The sequence below is a fragment of the Oncorhynchus gorbuscha genome, linkage group LG05 (genome assembly GCF_021184085.1).
Source record: "Oncorhynchus gorbuscha isolate QuinsamMale2020 ecotype Even-year linkage group LG05, OgorEven_v1.0, whole genome shotgun sequence".
Classification (NCBI taxonomy): domain Eukaryota; kingdom Metazoa; phylum Chordata; class Actinopteri; order Salmoniformes; family Salmonidae; genus Oncorhynchus; species Oncorhynchus gorbuscha.
This window is the reverse complement of record NC_060177.1, coordinates 57294199-57316718: the sequence shown is the minus strand read 5'-3', so window position 1 is coordinate 57316718 and position 22520 is coordinate 57294199. Positions and strand designations below refer to the sequence as shown.

Genomic DNA, 22520 nt, shown 5'->3' with positions numbered 1-22520 from the left:
ACCTTAATTGACATACAGTGCCTCTCTCCCTCTCCGCAGAGATGGAATGGAACTTTGTCCTGCAGCCCACTAACCAGACAGTGAGGATGGGAGACTCTGTTACTCTGGTCTGCAGACCCCCCTACAGCAGGCCTCCAGCCAGGGTGTCCTGGTTCAAGAACAACCGCCTCCTCACTCCCAAGACACACTTCACTGTTGGGCCTAATGGAGACCTCATCTTCCACAGGTGTGTGTGTGTGTGTGTGTGTGTGTGTGTGTGTGTGTGTGTGTGTGTGTGTGTGTGTGTGTGTGTGTGTGTGTGTGTGTGTGTGTGTGTGTGTGTGTGTGTGTGTGTGTGTGTGTGTGTGTGTGTGTGTGTGTGTGTGTGTGTGTGTGTGTGTGTGTGTGTGTGTGTGTGTGTGTGTGTATGACTATGTTAATGTATCATATGATGGTAGCCATCCAGTAACAGACAGTGTAAGCCATTTTTAACTGCTTGTTTCTCCAGTGCCCATGACACAGACAGGGGAGTGTACTTCTGCAGAGCGTCCAACATCCACCTGTACAGATCTGTGACCTCTAGAACAGCCAGACTGACCGTTCTCGGTAAGACATCACACTTGACGTAGGTTTATTATTAACTAGCCTTGCGTCTGTATAGGAGATATTATATTCTGTGTCTGTATAGGAGATATTATATTCTGTGTCTGTATAGGAGATATTATATTCTGTGTCTGTATAGGAGGTATCTTTCTTGGAGATATTATATTCTGTGTCTGTATAGGAGATATTATATTCTGTGCCTGTATAGGAGATGTTATATTTTGTGTCTGTATAGGAGATATTGATAAAGCGTGTTTACATTCAGTACGCATATACAATTGCAATCATCATCTGAGACACAGTCCATTGTCTGAGATATATTGATACAGAAGTAAGAAGTTCCGCCTACTCTTCCTCCTCCCCCTGATCCCCTATTGTCCTGCCAGCTCCTCCCTCGGTGAGGCTGTGGCCCCCAGTGGTGATGGTCCCTATGGGGGCCCAGGTGGTGTTCCACTGCCAGGTTTGGGGACATCCCCTTCCCTCCATCGTCTGGTCCAAACAGGGACGCTCTATGCAGACTGGTGGAAAGATCTCTGTGGGGTATGTTCAGTGTAACAGAAGTGGTTCTGTGAGGTTTTAGCTCAGTGGGCCAACACAGTCTTGTGTTACTGTACACTAGAAAACATTTTTTGATGTCATCAACCAATATTTTGTCAGGAACCTTTAGCTTGACAAGGACAGGAGACCACTTCCCTTTCTGTGATAATGACCGACCAACTTCTCTGTTCTCAGGGTGAGAAACGCTACCCTCTACATCCTGTCTGTCAGGAGCTATGACGAGGGGACTTACACCTGTGCAGCCTCTAACACTGTGGGGCATGACCGGAGCACAGCTACTTTACGTGTCGCTGGTAACTTCCCTCATCCAGTACAGTACACACATTCTGTTTGATGTTAAACTATAGTACTGCATGGCTCATGCATTCCTGGATGCAAAATAGAGCAGACTAATGATAGTTAATCCATGAGGTGCTCTTTGATCATGGTATTAAATACTATAGAACAAAAAGAAGTTGATGCTGGGTAGTGAACGATGCCTGAAAAGCCTTTGTGCAAAACAAACTTCCAGAAGTAATCAATGCACTCTAATGTAGTGGAAAAGTGTAAAAGCCTTTATTGTTTTAGTTTAAAAAACACTAACGTGTTTTGGCTACAACAGCCTTCATCAGGGGGGCAAAGAATAGTGGTGGACAAATGTGTGTATCCCAACTCTAACAGGAAGTGACTAAATTTATTTCCATATGTACACTGAATAAAAATTTAAACGCAACATGTAAAGTGTTGATCCCATGTTTCATGAGCTGAAATCAAAGATCCCAGAAATGTTCCATACGCACTAAAAGCTTATTTCTCTCAAATTTTGTGCACAAATTTGTTTACATCTCTGTTGGTGACCATTTCTCTTTTGCCAAGATAATCCATCCACCTGACAGGTGTGGCATATCAAGAATCTGATTAAACAGCATGATCATTACACAGGTGCACCTTATGCTGGGGACAATAAAAGGCCACTCTTAAATGTGCAGTTTTGTCACACAACACAATGCCACAGATGTCTCAAGTTTTGAGGGAGTGTGCAATTAGCATGTTGACTGAAAGAATGTCCACCAGAGCTGTGCCCAGAGAATTGAATGTTAATTTCTCTACCATAAGCCGCCTCCAATGTTGTTTTAGAGAATTTAGCAGTATGTCCCACCGGCCTCACAACCACAGACCATGTGTATGGGCGAGCGATTTGCTGATGTCAATGCTGTGAACAGAGTGCCCCATGGTGGCGGTGGGGTTATGGTATAGGCATGCATAAGTTACGGGCAATGTTCACAGTTGCGTTTTATCAATGACAAATTGAATGCACTAAAATACCGTAATGACCCATTGTGAGGCCCATTTAATTTAAGGTACTGTATCTGTGACCAACAGATGCATATCTGTATTCCCAGTCATGTGAAATCCATAGATTAGGGCCTAATGAATTTATTTAAATTGACCGATTTCCTCATATGAACTGTAACTCAGTAATATTAATAAAATTGTTGCATGTTGCGTTTATATTTTTATTCAGTATGATGAAGTAAAACAAACTTGATCATTGGCCTATATCCGAGGTATGGACAACAAAGTTAAGTTGATCAACATTACCTGGAAGTGAAGCTCAGGCATGTGATTAAGGTGTTTATTACCTGAATGAATGTACTAAGACTATGATAAGGATTGTCTGATGTGGTGCTCCCTCCCCCTTCCTCCCCGTCTCTGGCTCAGTGAGCCCCATCATAGTGTCCTTCGTTGGGGCAGTGAGCAGCTCAGAAGGGTCCTCTGTGGTCCTGCCATGCAGAGCAGTGGGGGACCTCCCCATCAGGTACACCTGGACCAGAGGACACTCTCAGACCACTATCACCCCAACCCTGAAGAGGCATGTAGATGGTGAGCCAGTCACATTTAAAACATACACCTGCTAAGAAAGAAAAATAAGCACATTCCCCTATAGAGTAAAAGCCCTTTCTACTTTTATAGAGTAAAAGTCCTTTCTACTTTTATAGAGGCAAAGCCCTTTCTACTTTTATAGAGGCAAAGCCCTTTCTACTTTTATAGAGGCAAAGCCCTTTCTACTTTTATAGAGGCAAAGACCTTTCTACTTTTATAGAGGCAAAGCCCTTTCTACTTTTATAGAGGCAAAGCCCTTTCTACTTTTATAGAGGCAAAGCCCTTTCTACTTTTATAGAGGCAAAGCCCTTTCTACTTTTATAGAGGCAAAGCCCTTTCTACTTCTATAGAGGCAAAGCCCTTTCTACTTCTATAGAGGCAAGGCCATTTCTACTTAAGTAGAAGAGGTCAGATTAGTGAAAGCAACATGTTGAAGCTCTCTTTAGCTTTTCAGTGGTCTGAACAGCTTCTGCAATATTGGTTAGGGGAATGTGCTATAGGCTAGGGGTTATTTTTGTACCTGGCTATAAAGGCTGTTGTTGCAATGTTCATTAAGTGTTTGGTGAATGTGTGACTTTGTGCTTTCACGTGTGTGCAGATGAGGGGGCTCTGCATATCTCCAGGGTTCAGTTGTCTGATGCAGGGGACTACCACTGTGCAGCTGAGAACAGAGCGGGACAACAGCAAAGAAGATCCACCCTCACCATCTCTGGTATTATCCATGTCTTCATGATATCTACAGTGGAATACACACACACACACACACACACACACACACACACACACACACACACACACACACACACACACACACACACACACACACACACACACACACACACACACACACACACACACACACACACACACACACACACACACACACACACACACACACACACACACTGTCAACCTATCTATCCTCATCATTATCTCCTCTATCTAAAGCTGAAGATGACCCGGCTGATAGAGACAAGCAGCATAGACAGATTGCGTCTGCAGTGAGTAATAATTGAGGTTGATGTGAAAATCTCTTAACGCTTGTTTGCTGATTTGTTTACCATTGCTTAACATCGTGAGTCACAGCTTTGTTGTGATCGCCAGTTGTGTGTTTATTTCTAATGGCTTTCAGTGGTTCAGTTGGTATGCCTTTCTGACAATGTCATATTTCATTAATCTGACAAACATCTTCCCACAAATGGCAGGTTCCAAACACTGAAGCAGAGCAGAGAATTCCTCTGTCCAGTAATGTCCTGAGTCTAGCTCAGCGTTCTGAGATGACCCAATTACAGGCAGGAAGTACAGGTGTGTATAGCCCAAAACTTAAATCACAGCATGCTATGCATGCGAATCCTTGTACGAACTACCTTTTTCAGTATTTACAAGGCTGAGGCAATATTGTAATGTGTTATCTTATGTAATATGCATGTGTTGGGGTTCGTTTCCTTGTTCATCATTGACTCATTGGTGAAATTAGCATTATGACAATATCTTTAATTAAATAATTCAAAACCCTTTATTAATGCAATTGCAGACAGAAGTTGACAACAGAAAAATAACGCATGTTTCCGAGTGAGTTCTGCATTGAAGAAAAGGTCCCAAGTTATTTGATTAAACCTGAAGTCCAGCCCTAGTGATGTCACTGCCTACATCATTATCTTCTACACCTGAGACCAAAACCATGCCTACTCAAAACTAAACACAAAACCTCTTGTTTATATAGCTATCTAAAAGTAAATGTCCAAGTTGATTTATAGTGGAATGTCTGACTAATCTCTTATCTCTTACACTCCCCTGCAGAGTTCTGTCTTCACAGTCACACATTTCTCAGACAGTTTCTTCATAAGAGGCAGTGAGCCTAGAAAAGTACTGTGAAACAACCTCCTAATGTATATATATATTGTTAATCTGTCACGTTCTGACCTTAGTTCCTTTTTTATGTCTCTATTTTAGTTTGGTCAGGGCGTGAGTTGGGGTGGGCATTCTATGTTTTTGTTCTGTTTTGTTTTGTGTTTCTGCTTTTGGCCTAGTATGGTTCCCAATCAGAGGCAGCTGTCAATCGTTGTCTCTGATTGAGAACCATACTTAGTCAGCCTGTTTTCCCACTATGATTTGTGGGTAGTTGTTTTCTGTCTCTATGTCTGCACCAGACAGAACTGTTTTGTTTTCGTTCGTTCTCTTGTTATTTTGTTTTTGTGTTCAGTTTAAATAAATATTAACATGGACACGTACCACGCTGCATATTGGTCCGATCCTTCCTACTCCTCCTCAGAAGAGGAGGAAAACCGTTACAGAACTACCCACCACAACCGGACCAAGCAGCGTGGTAACCAGGAGCAGAGGGTTCTGGGCTCCTGGACTTGGGAGGAGATACTGGAAGGCAGGGGACCCTGGGCACAGGCTGGGGAATATCGCCGCCCCAAGGAAGAGCTGGAGGCAGCGAAAGCTGAGCGGCGGCGATATAAGGTAAGGCAGCGCAACAGGCACGAGAGGCAGCCCCAATTTTTTGGGGGGGGGGTTGGCACACAGGGAGATTGGCGGAGTCAGGTGATAGACCTGAGCCAACTCCCCGTGCTTACCGGAAGAAGCGCAGTACTGGTCAGGCACCGTGTTATGCGGTTAAGAGCACGGTGTCACCAGTACGCACTCATAGCCCTGTGAGCTATAGGCCAGCCCCCCGCAAGTGCCATGTGAGAGTGGGCATCCAGCCAGGGCGTATTGTGCCGGCCCAGCATGTTTGGTCTCCGGTACGCCGTTTCGGCCCAGGGTATCCTGCGCCGGCTCTGCATGCTGTGTCTCCGGGGCGCTGGGAGGGTGCAGTGCGTCCTATGCATGCGCTCCGCCTGTGCTGGGCGAATGTGGGTATTGAGCCTCAGGGAGAGGTGCGAATGGTATGCACCAGATCTCCGGTGCTCACCCACAGCCCAGTCCATCCAGTGCCTCCTCCACGCACCAGGCCTCCTGTAAGTCTCCCCAGCCTGGTGGGTCCTGTGGCAGCTCCACGCACCAGGCTGTCTCTCCATCTCCTCCCTCCAGGTTCTCCCGTCTGTCCGGAGCTGCCAGAGCCGCCCGTCTGTCCAGAGCCGCCGGGGCCGTCCATCTGTCTGGAGCCACCAGAGCCGCCCGTCTGTCCGGAGCTGCCAGAGCCGCACGTATGTCCGGAGCCGCCGGGGCCGTCCATCTGTCCGGAGCCACCGGAGCCGCCCGTCTGTCAGGAGCCGCCGGAGCCGCCCGTCTGTCAGGAGCCGCCGGAGCCGCCCGTCTGTCAGGAGCCGACCGGAGTCGCCCTTCACTCAGGAGCCGCCGGAGCCGCCCGTCACTCAGGAGCCGCCGGAGCCGCCCGTCACTCAGGAGCCGCCGGAGCCGCCCGTCAGTCAGGAGCTGCCGGAGCCGCCCGTCACTCCGGCAGTGCCGGAGTCTCCCGTCTATTCGGGGGCCCGTTGCAAGGGTCCCCAGTCCGAGGTCGGCGGCGAGGGTCGCCACTCCAAAGGCGCCACTTAAGTGGGCCAAGACTATGGTGGAGTAGGGTCCACGTCCCGCGCCAGAGCCGCCACCACGGACAGATGCCCACCCAGACCCTCCCCTATGGGTTTATGTTTTGCGGCCAGAGTCCGCACCTTTGGGGGGGAGGGGGGTACTGTCACGTCCTGACCTTAGTTCCTTTTTTATGTATCTATTTTAGTTTGGTCAGGCCGTGAGTTGGGGTGGCATTCTATGTTTTTGTTCTATGTTTTGTATTTCTGTTTTTGGCCTGGTATGGTTCCCAATCAGAGGCAGTTGACAATCGTTGTCTCTGATTAAGAACAATACTTAGGCAGCCTGATTTCCCACTATGATTTGTGGGTAGTTGTTTTCTGTCTCTATGTCTGCACCAGACAGAAAACTACAATGAATACAATAGTATTCCTACCATAGTATACAGTATAGTATTTTTCACGTGGGCTTTGGTGCAATTTTCACAAGTATGTGGTACATTGTCACAACACTAAGCACAAAAATCAAAACAGATCATCAAAATGGCTTGTGTGAATTATAAGTGAAATAATCTGTCTGTAAACAATTGTTGGAAAAATGACTTGTGTCATGCACAAAGTAGATGTCCTAACCGACTTGCCAAAACTATAGTTTGTTTACAAGAAATCTGTGGAGTGATTGAAAAACTAGTTTTAATGACTCCATCCTTAGTGTATGTAAGCTTACGACTATATTTAAGCAATATAGACAATATACCACGGCTAAGAGCTGTTCTTAGGCACGAAGCAACCAGATTGCCAGGATACAACCCTTAGCCGTCGTATATTGGCCATATACCACAAACCCGGAGGTGCCTTATTGCTATTATAAACTGGTTACCAACAAAACATGTTTTGTTATACCTGTGGTACAGTATATGCCCTATTGTACCATTGCTTTCAGACAATCAGCATTCAGGGATTGAACCACCCGGTTTATAAAAACAATATCTTCCCTCATTATCTGAATTTCATTGATATATTGTAAGCTGATGAATCTCAAGCAGAGAGACCGGCGATACTGTATAAGTTGACAAGTCATGAAGAAAAGGTGGTCTTGTACAATGTTGCATGAGGCATAAATTGCATACAGCACTGTATTATATTTTTTACAGTGGCCAACTGCTTTACAATACCCCATACTGTGTTGGATCTTGTCTAGCCATCTTGTCTGAAGAGGACCACAATGGCAATAAGTCCCAGACTTTATTGTGTGTTATCCTCGATGATTTTTTTTCATGTGCATGTATTGGCTTTTAAGTTTAATGTGTGCTTGTTTTTTTTAAATGGTCAAATTAATAAACTAAACTAAACTAAACTGATCCACAAGATCTCACGGTTTGACTAATTTGACTTCAGATTCTGACGTTTGTCAACGTTTCTCCGAACGGCAAATTTCGAAGTTGCTCCAAACGTTTCGAGGTGTTTTGGACACCCTGGGTTTTCTCCTCCTGCTGCAGCTGCACCCCACATCGTTTAGGCATTCATTCCAAATGGTTCATTTAACAGTTAAGGGTTGGGACATTACAAGTGTTATCAGTTTAGAGCTTTGTACTTAGAGAATATACCACTGACAAATATGATAAAGTGATTGACTATTGTGCCTAGAAACCCACAGGAAGCAGTGGTATTCTTGTTTTTTTGACTAGCATGCGTTGTTTTGTTTGACACCACTCTTTTCATTCTTTTCTAGTTTCATTCCAAGCATCTCAAAGAGACTTGAGCAACGACATCACCCACGTGTCTGCCCCTGACACTTTACGACGGCTCTCGTCTCTCAAGAAGACAGCTTTAGGACTAGCAGGTCTCAGCGGAGGACAGACAGGATTGCTGGTACTACCGGACCAGGCCTCGGCCAAACCAACCCAGCCCACAATCACACAGATCCAGCTTCCAGTGCAACAACCCCCACATCCACCTCTATATCCACCCTTAGACCTACTAAGTCAGCCTTCAGTAACTCATAGAGTCGCCTCACTTACCCAGCTTCCAATAATACATACCCAGCCAACATTAGCACATAATCCACCCCCAGAGACACAACGGCAGGTTTTAGTCCCACATAGCCAATCTCAATTAACACAGTCCGTATCCCAAAGCATCCACAACCAGCCATCAGTCATGCATATCCAGCATCAAGTCTCTGACCAACCAATTAAGCCACTAATGCCCATCACCATTATTACCCAGTCTCTGGTCCCACGCCCGCAACCTTCTCCAGAGTCTCCCACTCACCTTTCAAACCCCTCTACCCAGAGTCCTGAATGTCTTGCCCAGCCCAGAGAACCTGTGACTCAGTCTCTACTCATGCAAACCCTGCATCCTTCTGACTCAATCACTCAAACTCACCATCCTGTAACACAAAGGTATCCTTCATATTCACATTTACAGCATCCTAGCCCTGTCACCCTGTTTTCAGTCACACAAATCCAGCCTGAATCTACACAAAATCAGTCTGAACCTACACAAACCCAGCCTGAACCTACACAAACTCAGCCTGAACCTACACAAACTCAGCCTGAACCTACACAAACCCAGCCTGAACCTACGCAAACCCAGCCTGAACCTACACAAACTCAGCCTGAAACTACACAAACTCAGCCTGAAACTACACAAACCCAGCCTGAACCTACACAAACTCAGCCTGAACCTACACAAACTCAGCCTGAAACTACACAAACTCAGCCTGAAACTACACAAACCCAGCCTGAAACTACACAAACTCAGCCTGAAACTACACAAACTCAGCCTGAAACTACACTAACTCAGCCTGAACCGACACAAACCCAGCTTGAACCTACACAAACCCAGCCTGAACCTACACAAGCCCAACCTGAAATTTCACAAACCCAACCCCAACCTACACAAACCCAGCCTGAACCTACACAAACCCAGCCTAAACCTACACAAACCCATCCTCTACCAAAAACTCAGCCTGAAACTACACAAACTCAGCCTGAACCTACACAAACCCAGCCTGAACCTACACAAGCCCAACCTGAACCTACACAAACCCAACCTGAACCTACACAAGCCCAGCCTAAACCTACACAAACCCAACCTGAACCTACACAAGCCCAACCTGGACATACACAAACCCAACCTGAACCTACACAAACCCAACCTCAACCTACACATACCCAGTCTGAACCTACACAAACTCAGCCTGAACCTCAACGAACCCAGCCTACACATCTCCTGACCCAGCCTTCAGTCTCAATCACACATGCTCCTGACCTGAGCACCACACCCCCCACCCCTGACCCCAAAGGCCCTAGTGCCCCATGGACCTCCACACCAGACCTCCTGCAGCAGAACATGAGTCAGCCCGCTAAGCCAGTTCATCCAGCCAAACCAACCAGGCACAATGACACAGAGCCCACAGAGTGGCTGAAGAGGAACACTTCTCAGTCCCCCATCAGGACCAGTGAGGACCCCAGGTAGGGCACCATGTGGTACAGTGGCAAGAGGTGGGAGACGGAGTTGACCTTTATTTTGAAATCATCCCAGTTATCTACTTACAGCATAGATAGTTTTTACTGTATCTGCCAGTGATGGAAAAAGTACCCCATTGCCATACTTGAGTACAAGTAAAGATACCTTAATAGAAAAGGGAAAGTCACCCAGTAAAATAATACTTGAATAAAAGTCTAAAAGTATTTGGTTTTAAATATACTTAAGTATCAAAAGTAATGTAATTGCTAAAATATACTTATGTATCAAAAGTAAAAGCGTAAATCTTTTCAAATTCCTTATATAAAAGACATAATTTACAGGCAAAGCATGTGTTTAAGTGAGTCCGCCAAATCAGAGACAGTAGGGATGAATTAGACAGTTTATCTGTCCTGCTAACCATTAAAAATGTAACGAGTACTTTTGGGTGTCAGGAAAATAATTGTCTTTAGGAATGTAGTGAAGAAAAATAAAAAGTAGTCAAAAATATAAATAGTAAATTACAGATACCCCAAAAAAACTACTTAAGTAGTACTTTCCAGTATTTTTACTTAAGGACTTTATACCACTGACATCTGCTTACAGTGTGCATGCATTCTTTGCAAAGCAAAATATACAGTAATACTCAATGTTTTGAGTGATTATGTGCTATGTGGACAACGGTGAATAGGGGGAATGCAACAGTAAGGCTTAATCAAGAAATAGCTTTCTGTGAATCTGAGGGGTTGTATCAGGATCTACCAGATCATTTACCACTTCATATATGGGGCTCACAGGCTTAAACTGCTGACATGACTCCAGATATAACTCTGCAACCACCACAGCTCCTATCACACTTGGGGATCTATTCAATTTGCATCGCGGGAGTTCAGCTTTACGGCGTGACTGAAATTTACAGGCAATTTTCCTGCTTTAGCGGAGACTGCATTCACGGTACATGCTGCATATCTAGGCTCAATCGGAAATTGCCTTTACATTCCTGTTGCGGGTATCTGTAACTCTTCAGTAATACAGACTGAATAGAACCTTTGATCTTGCTTAAATATTTGCACAGTTGAGACATACATGTGGGTGTATTATTCTGTTGGATGTAATTGACTGACGTTTTTACACAACGAGGCCATGAGTTGGTTTTACTCCTAATTCTTTTGATTGGATAATGTTGAAAGAGAAATGTACATCACAACTGAACGTCCTAATATCCAAAGTCTGTCTTTTACCTATTGTATTTGGAGGTACTTCGACTAAATGCTGCATTTGGACATAATTATGATCACCATAAAGAGTGACAACAATGGAACAATATTTCTCTTGCTCTCTGTCTCACTCCCTCTCTCCCCCAGAGTAAAGCCTCCTCCTCCATGGCTCCCAGTGCTGAAGAAACATGACATCCCCATCGTGGTGGGAGTGGGTGTGTCTCTGGCCTTCATCTTCATCACCATGGCCTTCTACTCCCTGGTCCAGAAGAAAGAGCCTGCCCCCGCTATTAGAGGTCAGTGGACTGACCAATTCAATCTCTGCTAGATCTCAACCCTAGTGCCTATCTTTTATCATACTGTTTTCATGGTTCAAATTACTCATGGTCAGGACACTTGTAAAAAACCAGGGCACTGCCTATTAAATATGAGCACCCCTGCAACCATAAAAAATCTTCACAAACAGGAATTGCACAATTCTAACAGTTATTTGAACCCTGGGCATTGGGTTAGAAAAGGGGAAGTATACTGAGCAAAACTTTAAACGCAACATGCAAACTGTTGTTCCAATGTTTCATGAGCTGAAATAAAAGATCTCCGAAATTTTCCATACTCACAAAAAGCTTATTTCTCTCAAATGTTGTGTGCAAATTTGTTTACATCCATGTTAGTGAGCATTTCTCCTTTTCCAAGATAATGCATCCACCTGACAGGTGTGGCATATCAAGAAGCTGAGTAAACAGCACGATCATTACACAGGTTCAATTGGCATGCTGACTGCTGGAATGTCTACTAGAGCTGTTGCCAGAGAATTAATGTTCATTTCTCTATCATAAGCCGCCTCCAACGTCATTTTAGAGAATTTGGCAGTACGCCCAATCGGCTACACAACCGCAGATCACATGTAACCAGGACCTCCACATCCAACTTCTTCACCTGTGGGATTGTCTGAGACCAGCCACCTGGACAGCTGATGAAACTGAGGAGTATTTATGTCTGTAATAAAGCCCTTTTAATGTGAAAAACTAATTCTGATGGGGCTGGGCCTGGCTCCCCTTAGGGTGAGCCTGGCTCCCAAGTGGGTGGGTCAATGCCCTCATGGTTAGTCAAGGTAATTGAGGTAATATGTAGGTAGAGTTACGACATGTAGGTAGAGTTGTTATGCAGGTGAATGAGGACCCAAAAGCGACTTAACGGAAACAGAGTCTTTATTCACGTCTTAAACAAAAGCGATAATCCTAATGCAAAAACAGAAAAACTGAAATCCACTCGTCAGTAGAGAGGAATGACTGGAGACGCGACCACAGACTGCAGGTCGCTTCGGGAAAGCACCGGCCGTAGCAGACATTGACACCTGCTCACACGCAGCATCTGAAGAAGGCAAAACACGACAGGGCGGAACAAGGACACAGAACAGCGAACATCAAGCAAGGATCCGACAAGGACAGAAGCGGAAAACAGAGGGAGAAATAGGGGCTCTAATCAGAGGGCAAAATAGGGGACAGGTGTGAAAAGAGTAAATGAGGTAGTTAGGAGAATGAGGAACAGCTGGGAGCAGGAACGGAACGATAGAGAGAGAGAGCAAGAGAGGGAGAGAGGGAGGGGGAGAGAGGGATAGAAAGAGGGGAAGAACCTAATAAGACCAGCAGAGGGAAACGAATAGAAGGGAAGCACAGAGACAAGACATGATAACCAATGACAAAACATGACAGTACCCCCCCCCACTCACCGAGCGCCTCCTGGCGCACTCGAGGAGGAACCCTGGCGGCAACGGAGGAAATCATCAATCAACGAACGGTCCAGCACGTCCCGAGATGGAACCCAACTCCTCTCCTCAGGACCGTAACCCTCCCAATCCACTAAGTACTGGTGAACACGTCCCCGAGAACGCATGTCCATGATCTTCCGTACCTTGTAAATAGGTGCGCCCTCGACAAGGACGGGGGGGGGGGGGGGGAGACTAACGGGGGCGCGAAGAAAAGGCTTGACACAGGAGACATGGAAGACAGGGTGGACGCGACGAAGATGTCGCGGAAGAAGCAGTCGAACAGCGACAGGATTGACGACCTGAGAGACACGGAACGGACCAATGAACCGCGGAGTCAACTTGCGAGAAGCTGTCGTAAGGGGAAGGTTACGAGTGGAAAGCCACACTCTCTGACCGCGACAATACCTAGGACTCTTAATCCTACGTTTATTGGCGGCTCTCACAGTCTGCGCCCTGTAACAGCAAAGTGCAGACCTGACCCTCCTCCAGGTGTGCTCACAACGTTGGACAAAAGCCTGAGCGGAGGGAACGCTGGACTCGGCGAGCTGGGACGAGAACAGAGGAGGCTGGTACCCAAGACTACTCTGAAACGGAGATAGCCCGGTAGCAGACGAAGGGAGCGAGTTGTGAGCGTATTCTGCCCAGGGGAGCTGTTCTGCCCAAGACGCAGGGTTTCTAAAAGAAAGGCTGCGTAATATGCGACCAATCGTCTGATTGGCCCTTTCTGCTTGACCGTTAGACTGGGGATGAAAACCGGAAGAGAGACTGACGGAAGCACCAATCAAACGACAGAACTCCCTCCAAAACTGTGACGTGAATTGCGGACCTCTGTCTGAAACGGCGTCTAACGGGAGGCCATGAATTCTGAACACATTCTCAATGATGATTTGTGCCGTCTCCTTAGCAGAAGGAAGCTTAGCGAGGGGAATGAAATGTGCCGCCTTAGAGAACCTATCGACAACCGTAAGAATCACAGTCTTCCCCGCAGACGAAGGCAGACCGGTAATAAAGTCTAAGGCGATGTGAGACCATGGTCGAGAAGGAATGGGAAGCGGTCTGAGACGACCGGCAGGAGGAGAGTTACCTGACTTAGTCTGCGCGCAGTCCGAACAAGCAGCCACGAAACGGCGCGTGTCACGCTCCTGAGTAGGCCACCAAAACCGCTGGCGAATAGAAGCAAGCGTGCCCCGAACGCCGGGGTGGCCAGCTAACTTGGCAGAGTGAGCCCACTGAAGAACAGCCAGACGAGTAGAGACAGGAACGAAAAGAAGGTTACTAGGACAAGCGCGCGGCGACGCAGTGTGAGTGAGTGCTTGCTTTACCTGTCTCTCAATTCCCCAGACAGTCAACCCGACAACACGCCCTTCAGGGAGAATCCCCTCGGGGTCGGTAGAAGCCACAGAAGAACTAAACAGACGGGATAAGGCATCAGGCTTGGTGTTCTTATTATCCGGGCGATAAGAAATCACGAACTCGAAACGAGCGAAAAACAACGCCCAACGAGCTTGACGTGCATTAAGTCGTTTGGCAGAACGGATGTACTCAAGGTTCTTATGGTCAGTCCAAACGACAAAAGGAACGGTCGCCCCCTCCAACCACTGTCGCCATTCGCCTAGGGCTAAGCGGATGGCGAGCAGTTCGCGGTTACCCACATCATAGTTGCGTTCCGATGGCGACAGGCGATGAGAAAAATAAGCGCAAGGATGGACCTTATCGTCAGAATGGAAGCGCTGGGATAGAATGGCTCCCACGCCCACCTCTGAGGCGTCAACCTCGACAATGAATTGTTTAGTGACGTCAGGAGTAACAAGGATAGGAGCGGATGTAAAACGCTTCTTGAGGAGATCAAAAGCTCCCTGGGCGGAACCGGACCACTTAAAGCACGTCTTGACAGAAGTAAGAGCTGTGAGAGGGGCAGCAACTTGACCGAAATTACGAATGAAACGCCGATAGAAATTAGCGAAACCTAGAAAGCGCTGCAACTCGACACGTGACTTTGGAACGGGCCAATCACTGACAGCCTGGACCTTAGCGGAATCCATCTGAATGCCTTCAGCGGAAATAACAGAACCGAGAAATGTGACAGAGGAGACATGAAAGGCGCACTTCTCAGCCTTCACGTAGAGACAATTCTCTAAAAGGCGCTGGAGTACACGTCGAACGTGCTGAACATGAATCTCGAGTGACGGTGAAAAAATCAGGATATCGTCAAGGTAGACGAAAACAAAGATGTTCAGCATGTCTCTCAGTACATCATTAACTAATGCCTGAAAGACAGCTGGAGCATTAGCGAGACCGAACGGCAGAACCCGGTATTCAAAATGCCCTAACGGAGTGTTAAAAGCCGTTTTCCACTCGTCCCCCTCTCTGATGCGCACGAGATGGTAAGCGTTACGAAGGTCCAACTTAGTAAAGAACCTGGCTCCCTGCAGAATTTCAAAGGCTGACGACATAAGGGGAAGCGGATAACGATTCTTAACCGTTATGTCATTCAGCCCTCGATAATCCACGCAGGGGCGCAGAGTACCGTCCTTCTTCTTAAAAAAAAACCCCGCTCCGGCGGGAGAGGAAGAAGGCACCACGGTACCGGCGTCGAGAGAAACAGACAAATAATCCTCGAGAGCCTTACGTTCGGGAGCCGACAGAGAGTATAGTCTACCCCGAGGGGGAGTGGTCCCCGGAAGGAGATCAATACAACAATCATACGACCGGTGAGGAGGAAGGGAGTTGGCTCTGGACCGACTGAAGACCGTGCGCAGATCATGATATTCCTCCGGCACTCCTGTCAAATCACCAGGTTCCTCCTGAGAAGAGGGGACAGAAGAAACAGGAGGGATAGCAGACATTAAACACTTCACATGACAAGAAACGTTCCAGGATAGGATAGAATTACTAGACCAATTAATAGAAGGATTATGACATACTAGCCAGGGATGACCCAAAACAACAGGTGTAAAAGGTGAACGAAAAATCAAAAAGGAAATGGTCTCACTGTGGTTACCAGATACTGTGAGGGTTAAAGGTAGTGTCTCACATCTGATACTGGGGAGAAGACTACCATCTAAGGCGAACATGGGCGTGGGCTTCCCTAACTGTCTGAGAGGAATGTCATGTTTCCGAGCCCATGCTTCGTCCATAAAACAACCCTCAGCCCCAGAGTCTATCAAGGCACTGCAGGAAGCAGCCGAACCGGTCCAGCGTAGATGGACCGACAAGGTAGTACAGGATCTTGATGGAGAGACCTGAGTAGTAGCGCTCACCAGTAGCCCTCCGCTTACTGATGAGCTCTGGCTTTTACTGGACATGAAATGACAAAATGTCCAGCAGAACCGCAATAGAGGCAAAGGCGGTTGGTGATCCTCCGTTCCCTCTCCTTAGTCGAGATGCGAATACCTCCCAGCTGCATGGGCTCAGTCTCTGAGCCGGAGGGAGGAGATGGTTGAGATGCGGAGAGGGGGAACACCGTTAACGCGAGCTCTCTTCCACGAGCTCGGTGACGAAGATCTACCCGTCGTTCTATGCGGATGGCGAGTGCAATCAAAGAGTCCACGCTGGAAGGAACCTCCCGGGAGAGAATCTCATCTTTAACCTCAGCGTGGAGTCCCTCCAGAAAACGAGCGAGCAACGCCGGCTCGTTCCAGTCACTGGAGGCAGCAAGAGTGCGAAACTCTATAGAGTAATCCGTTATGGATCGATCACCTTGACATAGGGAAGCAAGGGCCCTAGAAGCCTCCTTACCAAAAACTGAACGATCAAAGACCCGTATCATCTCCTCTTTAAAGTTCAGATAATTGTTAGAACACTCAGCTCTTGCCTCCCAGATAGCTGTGCCCCACTCCCGAGCCCGACCAGTAAGGAGTGAAATGACGTAAGCAATCCGAGCTCTCTCTCTTGAGTATGTGTTGGGTTGGAGAGAGAACACAATATCACACTGGGTGAGAAAGGAGCGGCACTCAGTGGGCTGCCCAGAGTAACATGGTGGGTTATTAACCCTGGGTTCCGGAGACTCTGAAGACCAGGAAGTAGCTGGTGGCACGAGACGAAGACTCTGAAACTGTCCTGAGAGGTCGGAAACCTGAGCGGCCAGGGTCTCAACGGCATGACGAGCAGCAGACAATTCCTGCTCGTGTCTGCCGAGCATTGCTCCCTGGATCTCGACGGCAGTGTTGCGAGAATCCGTAGTCGCTGGGTCCATTCTTGGTCGGATCCTTCTGTTATGCAGGTGAATGAGGACCCAAAAGCGACTTAACGGAAACAGAGTCTTTATTCACGTCTTAAACAAAAGCGATAATCCTAATGCAAAAACAGAAAAACTGAAATCCACTCGTCAGTAGAGAGGAATGACTGGAGACGCGACCACAGACTGCAGGTCGCTTCGGGAAGGCACCGGCCGTAGCAGACATTGACACCTGCTCACACGCAGCATCTGAAGAAGGCAAAACACGACAGGGCGGAACAAGGACACAGAACAGCGAACATCAAGCAAGGATCCGACAAGGACAGAAGCGGAAAACAGAGGGAGAAATAGGGGCTCTAATCAGAGGGCAAAATGGGGGACAGGTGTGAAAAGAGTAAATGAGGTAGTTAGGAGAATGAGGAACAGCTGGGAGCAGGAACGGAACGATAGAGAGAGAGAGCAAGAGAGGGAGAGAGGGAGGGGGAGAGAGGGATAGAAAGAGGGAAAGAACCTAATAAGACCAGCAGAGGGAAACGAATAGAAGGGAAGCACAGAGACAAGACATGATAACCAATGACAAAACATGACAAGAGTTATTAAAGTGACTATGCATAGATAATTACAGAGAGTAGCAGTAGTGTAAAGAGGGGGGCAATGCAAATAGTCTGGGTAGCCATTTGATTAGATGTTCAGTAGTCTTATTGCTTGTGGGTAGAAGCTGTATAGAAGCCTCTTGGACCTAGACTTGGCACTCCGGTACAGCTTGCCATGCGGTAGCAGAGAGAACAATCTATGACTAGGGTGGCTGGAGTCTTTGACAATTTTTGGGGCCTTCCACTGACACCACCCTGTATAGAGTTCCTGGATGGCAGGAAGCTTGGCCCCAGTAATGTACCCTCTGTAGTGCCTTGCGGTCGGAGACCAAGCATTTGCAATACCAGGCAGTGATGCAACCAGTCAGGATGCTCTCGATAGTGCAGCGGTAGAACCTTTAGATGATCTGAGGACCCATGCCAAATCTTTTCAGTCTCCTGAGGGGGAATAAGTTTTATCGTGCCCTCTTCACGACTGTCTTGGTGTGCTTGGACCATGTTAGTTTGTTGGTGATGTGGACACCAAGGAACGTGAAGCTCTCAACCTGCTCCACTGCAGCACTGTCGATGAAAATGTGGGTGTGCTCGGTCCTCCTTTTCCTGTTGTCCACAATCATCTCCTTTGTCTTAATCACGTTGATGGAGAGGTTGTTGTCCTGGCCAGGTCTCTGACTTCCTCCCTATAGGCTGTCTCGTCGTTGTTGGTGATCAGGCCTAACACTGTTGTGTCATCGGCAAACTTAATGATGGTGTTGGAGTCGTGCCTGGCTCTGCAGTCATGAGTGAACAGGGAGTACAGGAGGGGACTGAGCACTCACCCTTGGGTGGCCCCTGTGTTGAGTATCAGCGTGGCCGATGTGTTGTTACCTACCCTTACCACCTGGGGGCGGCCCGTCAGGAAGTCCAGGATCCATTTGCAGAGGAAGGTGTTTAGTCTCAGAGTCCTTAGCTTAGTGATGAGCTTTGAGGGCACTATGGTGTTGAATGCTGAGCTGTAGTCAATGAATATCATTCTTACACAGGTGTTCCTCTTGTCCAGGTGGGAAAGGGCAGTGTGGAGTGCATTAGAGATTGCACCATTTGTGGATCTCGCTGGGGCGATATGCAAATTGAGTGGGCCTAGTGTTTCTGGGATGATGGTATTGATGTGAGCCATGACAAGCCTTTCAAAGCACTTCATGGCTACAGACATGCCTGCTACGGGTCGGTAGTAATTTAGGAGGTTACCTTAGTGTTCTTGGGCACAGGGACTATGGTGGTCTGCTTGAAACATGTTGGTATTACAGACTCAGACAGGGAGAGGATGAAAATGTCAGTGAAGACACTTGCCAGTTGGTCAGCGCATGATCGGAGTACACGTCCTGGTAATCCATCTCAGCCCTGCGGCCTTGTGAATGTTGACCTGTCGAAAGGTCTCACTCCCATCGGCTGCAGAGAGCGTGATCCCACAGTCGTCCGGAACAGCTGATGCTCTCATGCATGTTTCAGTGTTACTTGCCTCGAAGAGAGCATGGAAGTAATTTAGCTTGTCTGGTAGGTTCGTGTCTCTAGGCAACTCTCTGCTGTGCTTTCTTTTGTAGTCTGTAATAGTTTGCAAGCCCTGCCACATCCGACGAGCGTGGGAGCCGGTGTAGTACGATTTGATCTTAGTCCTGTATTGACGCTTTGCCTGTTTGATGGTTTGGTTACATTTAACTGTAACTCAGTAAAGTTGTGAAAATTGTTGCATGTTGCGTTTATATCTTTGTTCTGTATTTTAATTTATCTTATTGAATCCCATTAGCCTTGTCTTCCACAGTTCCCAGGAACCTGGGAGTCCCCTTCAGACATGCTGAACATCTGGCCACTGGGAGGACTTATGAGAACAGGTGATTGTTGTTGGCACTATTATTATGTTTGTTGTTCTTGTTGTTGTTGAGGATATCTCTATGACAATAGGAATGTACTTCCCCTAATGGCTAATGTACAGTATATGTATCCTCGGTTCTGGAAGGGCGTTTGAGGATGATGATTTGGTGGCTGTGATTGAACAAAGCCCCGACACGTCAGATACACGTACCAGGCCCCCTGCCCCCAGCCCAGTCACTGTGATGATAGACCCTGCCTTTGATGAGACTCAGGAGACACAGGCTCGCCCCCCGTCCTCTTCAGAACACTCAGTCATAGCAGAGACCTACTCTGAGGCAATCGAAGACACACAGGTCAGTATATGTGTGTGTGTGTGTGTGTGTGTGTGTGTGTGTGTGTGTGTGTGTGTGTGTGTGTGTGTGTGTGTGTGTGTGTGTGTGTGTGTGTGTGTGTGTGTGTGTGTGTGTGTGTGTGTGTGTGTGTGTGTGTGTGTGTGTGTGTGTGTGTGTGTAAAATCATGTCCAACATTTCCCACACATTGCCATGCCAAGATTTTACAAATTCGGGAGTAGCAGCTGTCTGGATCCTTTCCACCTCAGGTTGACCCCTTCCTGGATGAAGAGAAAGACTGCAGCCTGTCTCACCCCAGCATCCAGCTGCAGTGTGTGGAGGACTGGGGGGGTGGAGGAGTATACGGACAATGTCAGGGCCAGGACTTTCTCTCTGAGCCCCCCTCTCTCACTCCTTCACCTTTCCGCTCCCTGTCTCCCTCCCCTCCTCCTGTGCGTGAGGAAAGCCTGCGCTCCTCCCTGACACTCCAGACCACTGAGCCCTGTGCCACGCCCATCCACCACAGCGTCAGGATCTCCCACGGTAACGCCCCCCTCCTCCTCTCCCACTGCGTCTCCCTAGGCCTCACCACCGTCGCCGTTGATGTTCACTTCTACCCAGCAGCTCTTGCGTCAGCCACCGCTGCCATGGCGACCGTGACAGCCGCCACACAGGTTAATGCTACCGCCGCTGCTGCTCCAGGGCCCCAGCTCAGCTCTCGATTGGCACAAGGTCAGGAGCATGACCAATCGGCTCCCAGCATGTGCCAGAGTAAGTAACTAGATAGAGGGAATGCCGGATGGAGAATTGGTTCCAACACAGATGTTGCCATTAGTACATTTAAGTCTCCACTTTGGACAGCTTGGCTGGATTGTTGGTTGTCTTCACGTGTCTCTCTGTATTTATCAGCCTGTTTCCTCTGCCTTGATCTGACACTGGTGTGGAGAATGTGTTTGTGTTGGAACCATACACTGAAGACTATAGGACAACATCCTAAATGGTCTACACATACTGCACCACAGTCAGCTATAAACACGTCAACTACATAATGTCAATGTATTCTGCTTCTGTCCTTCATAAAGAAAAGTCATATGAGATTTTCATTATTGATCATGTATATTATGGCTTCATTGTGTATTACAAATGTCAGTTACACAATGATGCTTGAGGCCTAAAATAATGCATTTATAGGAAGCAAAAACTAGAATATGTATAACTGCTTTCATAATCTTCTTTTACATGCCAATGTTTCTCTGCATTGACTGAATATATAGCTCATTATATTTATATATACACTCAGTTGAATATTCTACAATGAAAAAGCCAAGGAGAAAACAGCTGTGTACAAAATATTGCAATCTTTGTTACTTTACACTTCCTAATCAGGTAATAGACAACCTCTCTCTGTTGCACCATAAACCGACTGTTACTTCTGTGCTGAAACCAAAGGAAGGTGACGACAGGGCTTAATCCCAATTGAAACCCAGCTGACCTGAAATGTCATTTATCTGGATCAGTTCACTTTATGATCAGTGAAATGTCTATAACTTTCATGAATGTCCCTTTCCTTTGCTACTGCCATGAATTCATTATTCTTAAATGAATGTGTTAAACTGAAAATTATTTTTTCCCCTTATTTGTTTCAATAACATGTCCAGTATCAATTGTTGCTAACAAAAGTTGTCATTTTTAAATTTTTTATCTTACATATTTATACTTGAGTGTATTAAATCAGTGAACTTATTACCTTTGTATGGGTGATAAAATGCCAACAAAAAAAATATTAAAAGTTATGACACAGATCTAACATTCACATACTGTGATAATTATTTTAAGTACTGTATCAAATGGATTTTTATTTACTCAACAATGGACAAAAATAAACAGGGAAATAATACTTCTGTATTTGATTTTGTTTGGTGGCTTCTGCAAAAATACAGTTACATCAATTATCTTAGCTAGATCACTATAGATGTACTGTAATGTAGACCTAAATCAATGTCAAATAAACCTTATTACAGAGTGGATGGTTCCGGATGGATCCCACTTTCTCATACATAGGGCAGTTACTGAGCTAAGCAAGACCACCTTTTCCTATTGTGCACCGGAGGCATGGAACCAGTGGAGGCTCCTCAGAGGAGGAAAGGGAGGACCATCCTCCTCAGTGAATTTCATAAAAATTTAAATGGATAACTTTTTTTAAATGTTGCACTTTTTTTAGATAAAACTATACTAAATATATTCACATCACCAAATAATTGATTAAAATGTTTTGCAATGAAGGTTTACAGTAGCCTCAACAGCACCCTGTAGGGTAGCACCATGGTGTAGCCGAAGGACAATTCGTTTGGTTGACTTCAATACAAAACTTAGAAGACGCATGGTTCTTACCCCCTTCCATAGTCTTACACAGTAATTATGAGAACTTCCGGAGGACGTCCTCCAAACTATCAGAGATCTTGCAGCATGAACTGACATTAATCTAGTACTGAAAGCATAAGCTACAGCTGGCTAGCACTGCAGTGCATAAAATGTGGTGAGTAGTTGATTCAAAGAGAGAGAAAGACAATAGTTGAACAGTTTAGAACAAATAATAAATTAAAAAATGGAACCGCGAGAGAGAGAAATATTTTAAAAAAT

General features: G+C 46.6%; 1 protein-coding gene across 5 annotated transcripts in view; it reads left to right on the top strand.

Annotated features, from left to right (window-relative positions):
• Positions 1-21682, top strand: part of LOC124036131 (mucin-4-like) — a 49397-nt gene extending 27715 nt beyond the window's left edge. For 4 of the 5 annotated variants that reach the window (XM_046350294.1, XM_046350291.1, XM_046350292.1 and 1 more), the window contains 13 exons: positions 40-226; positions 488-585; positions 969-1122; positions 1315-1433; positions 2842-3003; positions 3602-3715; positions 3952-4004; positions 4209-4308; positions 8209-9955; positions 11312-11460; positions 19486-19570; positions 19696-19903; positions 20150-21682. In XM_046350294.1, the coding sequence (XP_046206250.1) occupies positions 40-226; positions 488-585; positions 969-1122; positions 1315-1433; positions 2842-3003; positions 3602-3715; positions 3952-4004; positions 4209-4308; positions 8209-9955; positions 11312-11460; positions 19486-19570; positions 19696-19903; positions 20150-20659 (3686 nt within the window). In that variant the 3' untranslated portion in view covers positions 20660-21682. The remainder of the gene's footprint in view (positions 1-39; positions 227-487; positions 586-968; positions 1123-1314; positions 1434-2841; positions 3004-3601; positions 3716-3951; positions 4005-4208; positions 4309-8208; positions 9956-11311; positions 11461-19485; positions 19571-19695; positions 19904-20149) is intronic. The other variant, XM_046350293.1, reaches the window with a different exon arrangement.
• Positions 21683-22520: the final 838 nt, after the last annotated feature.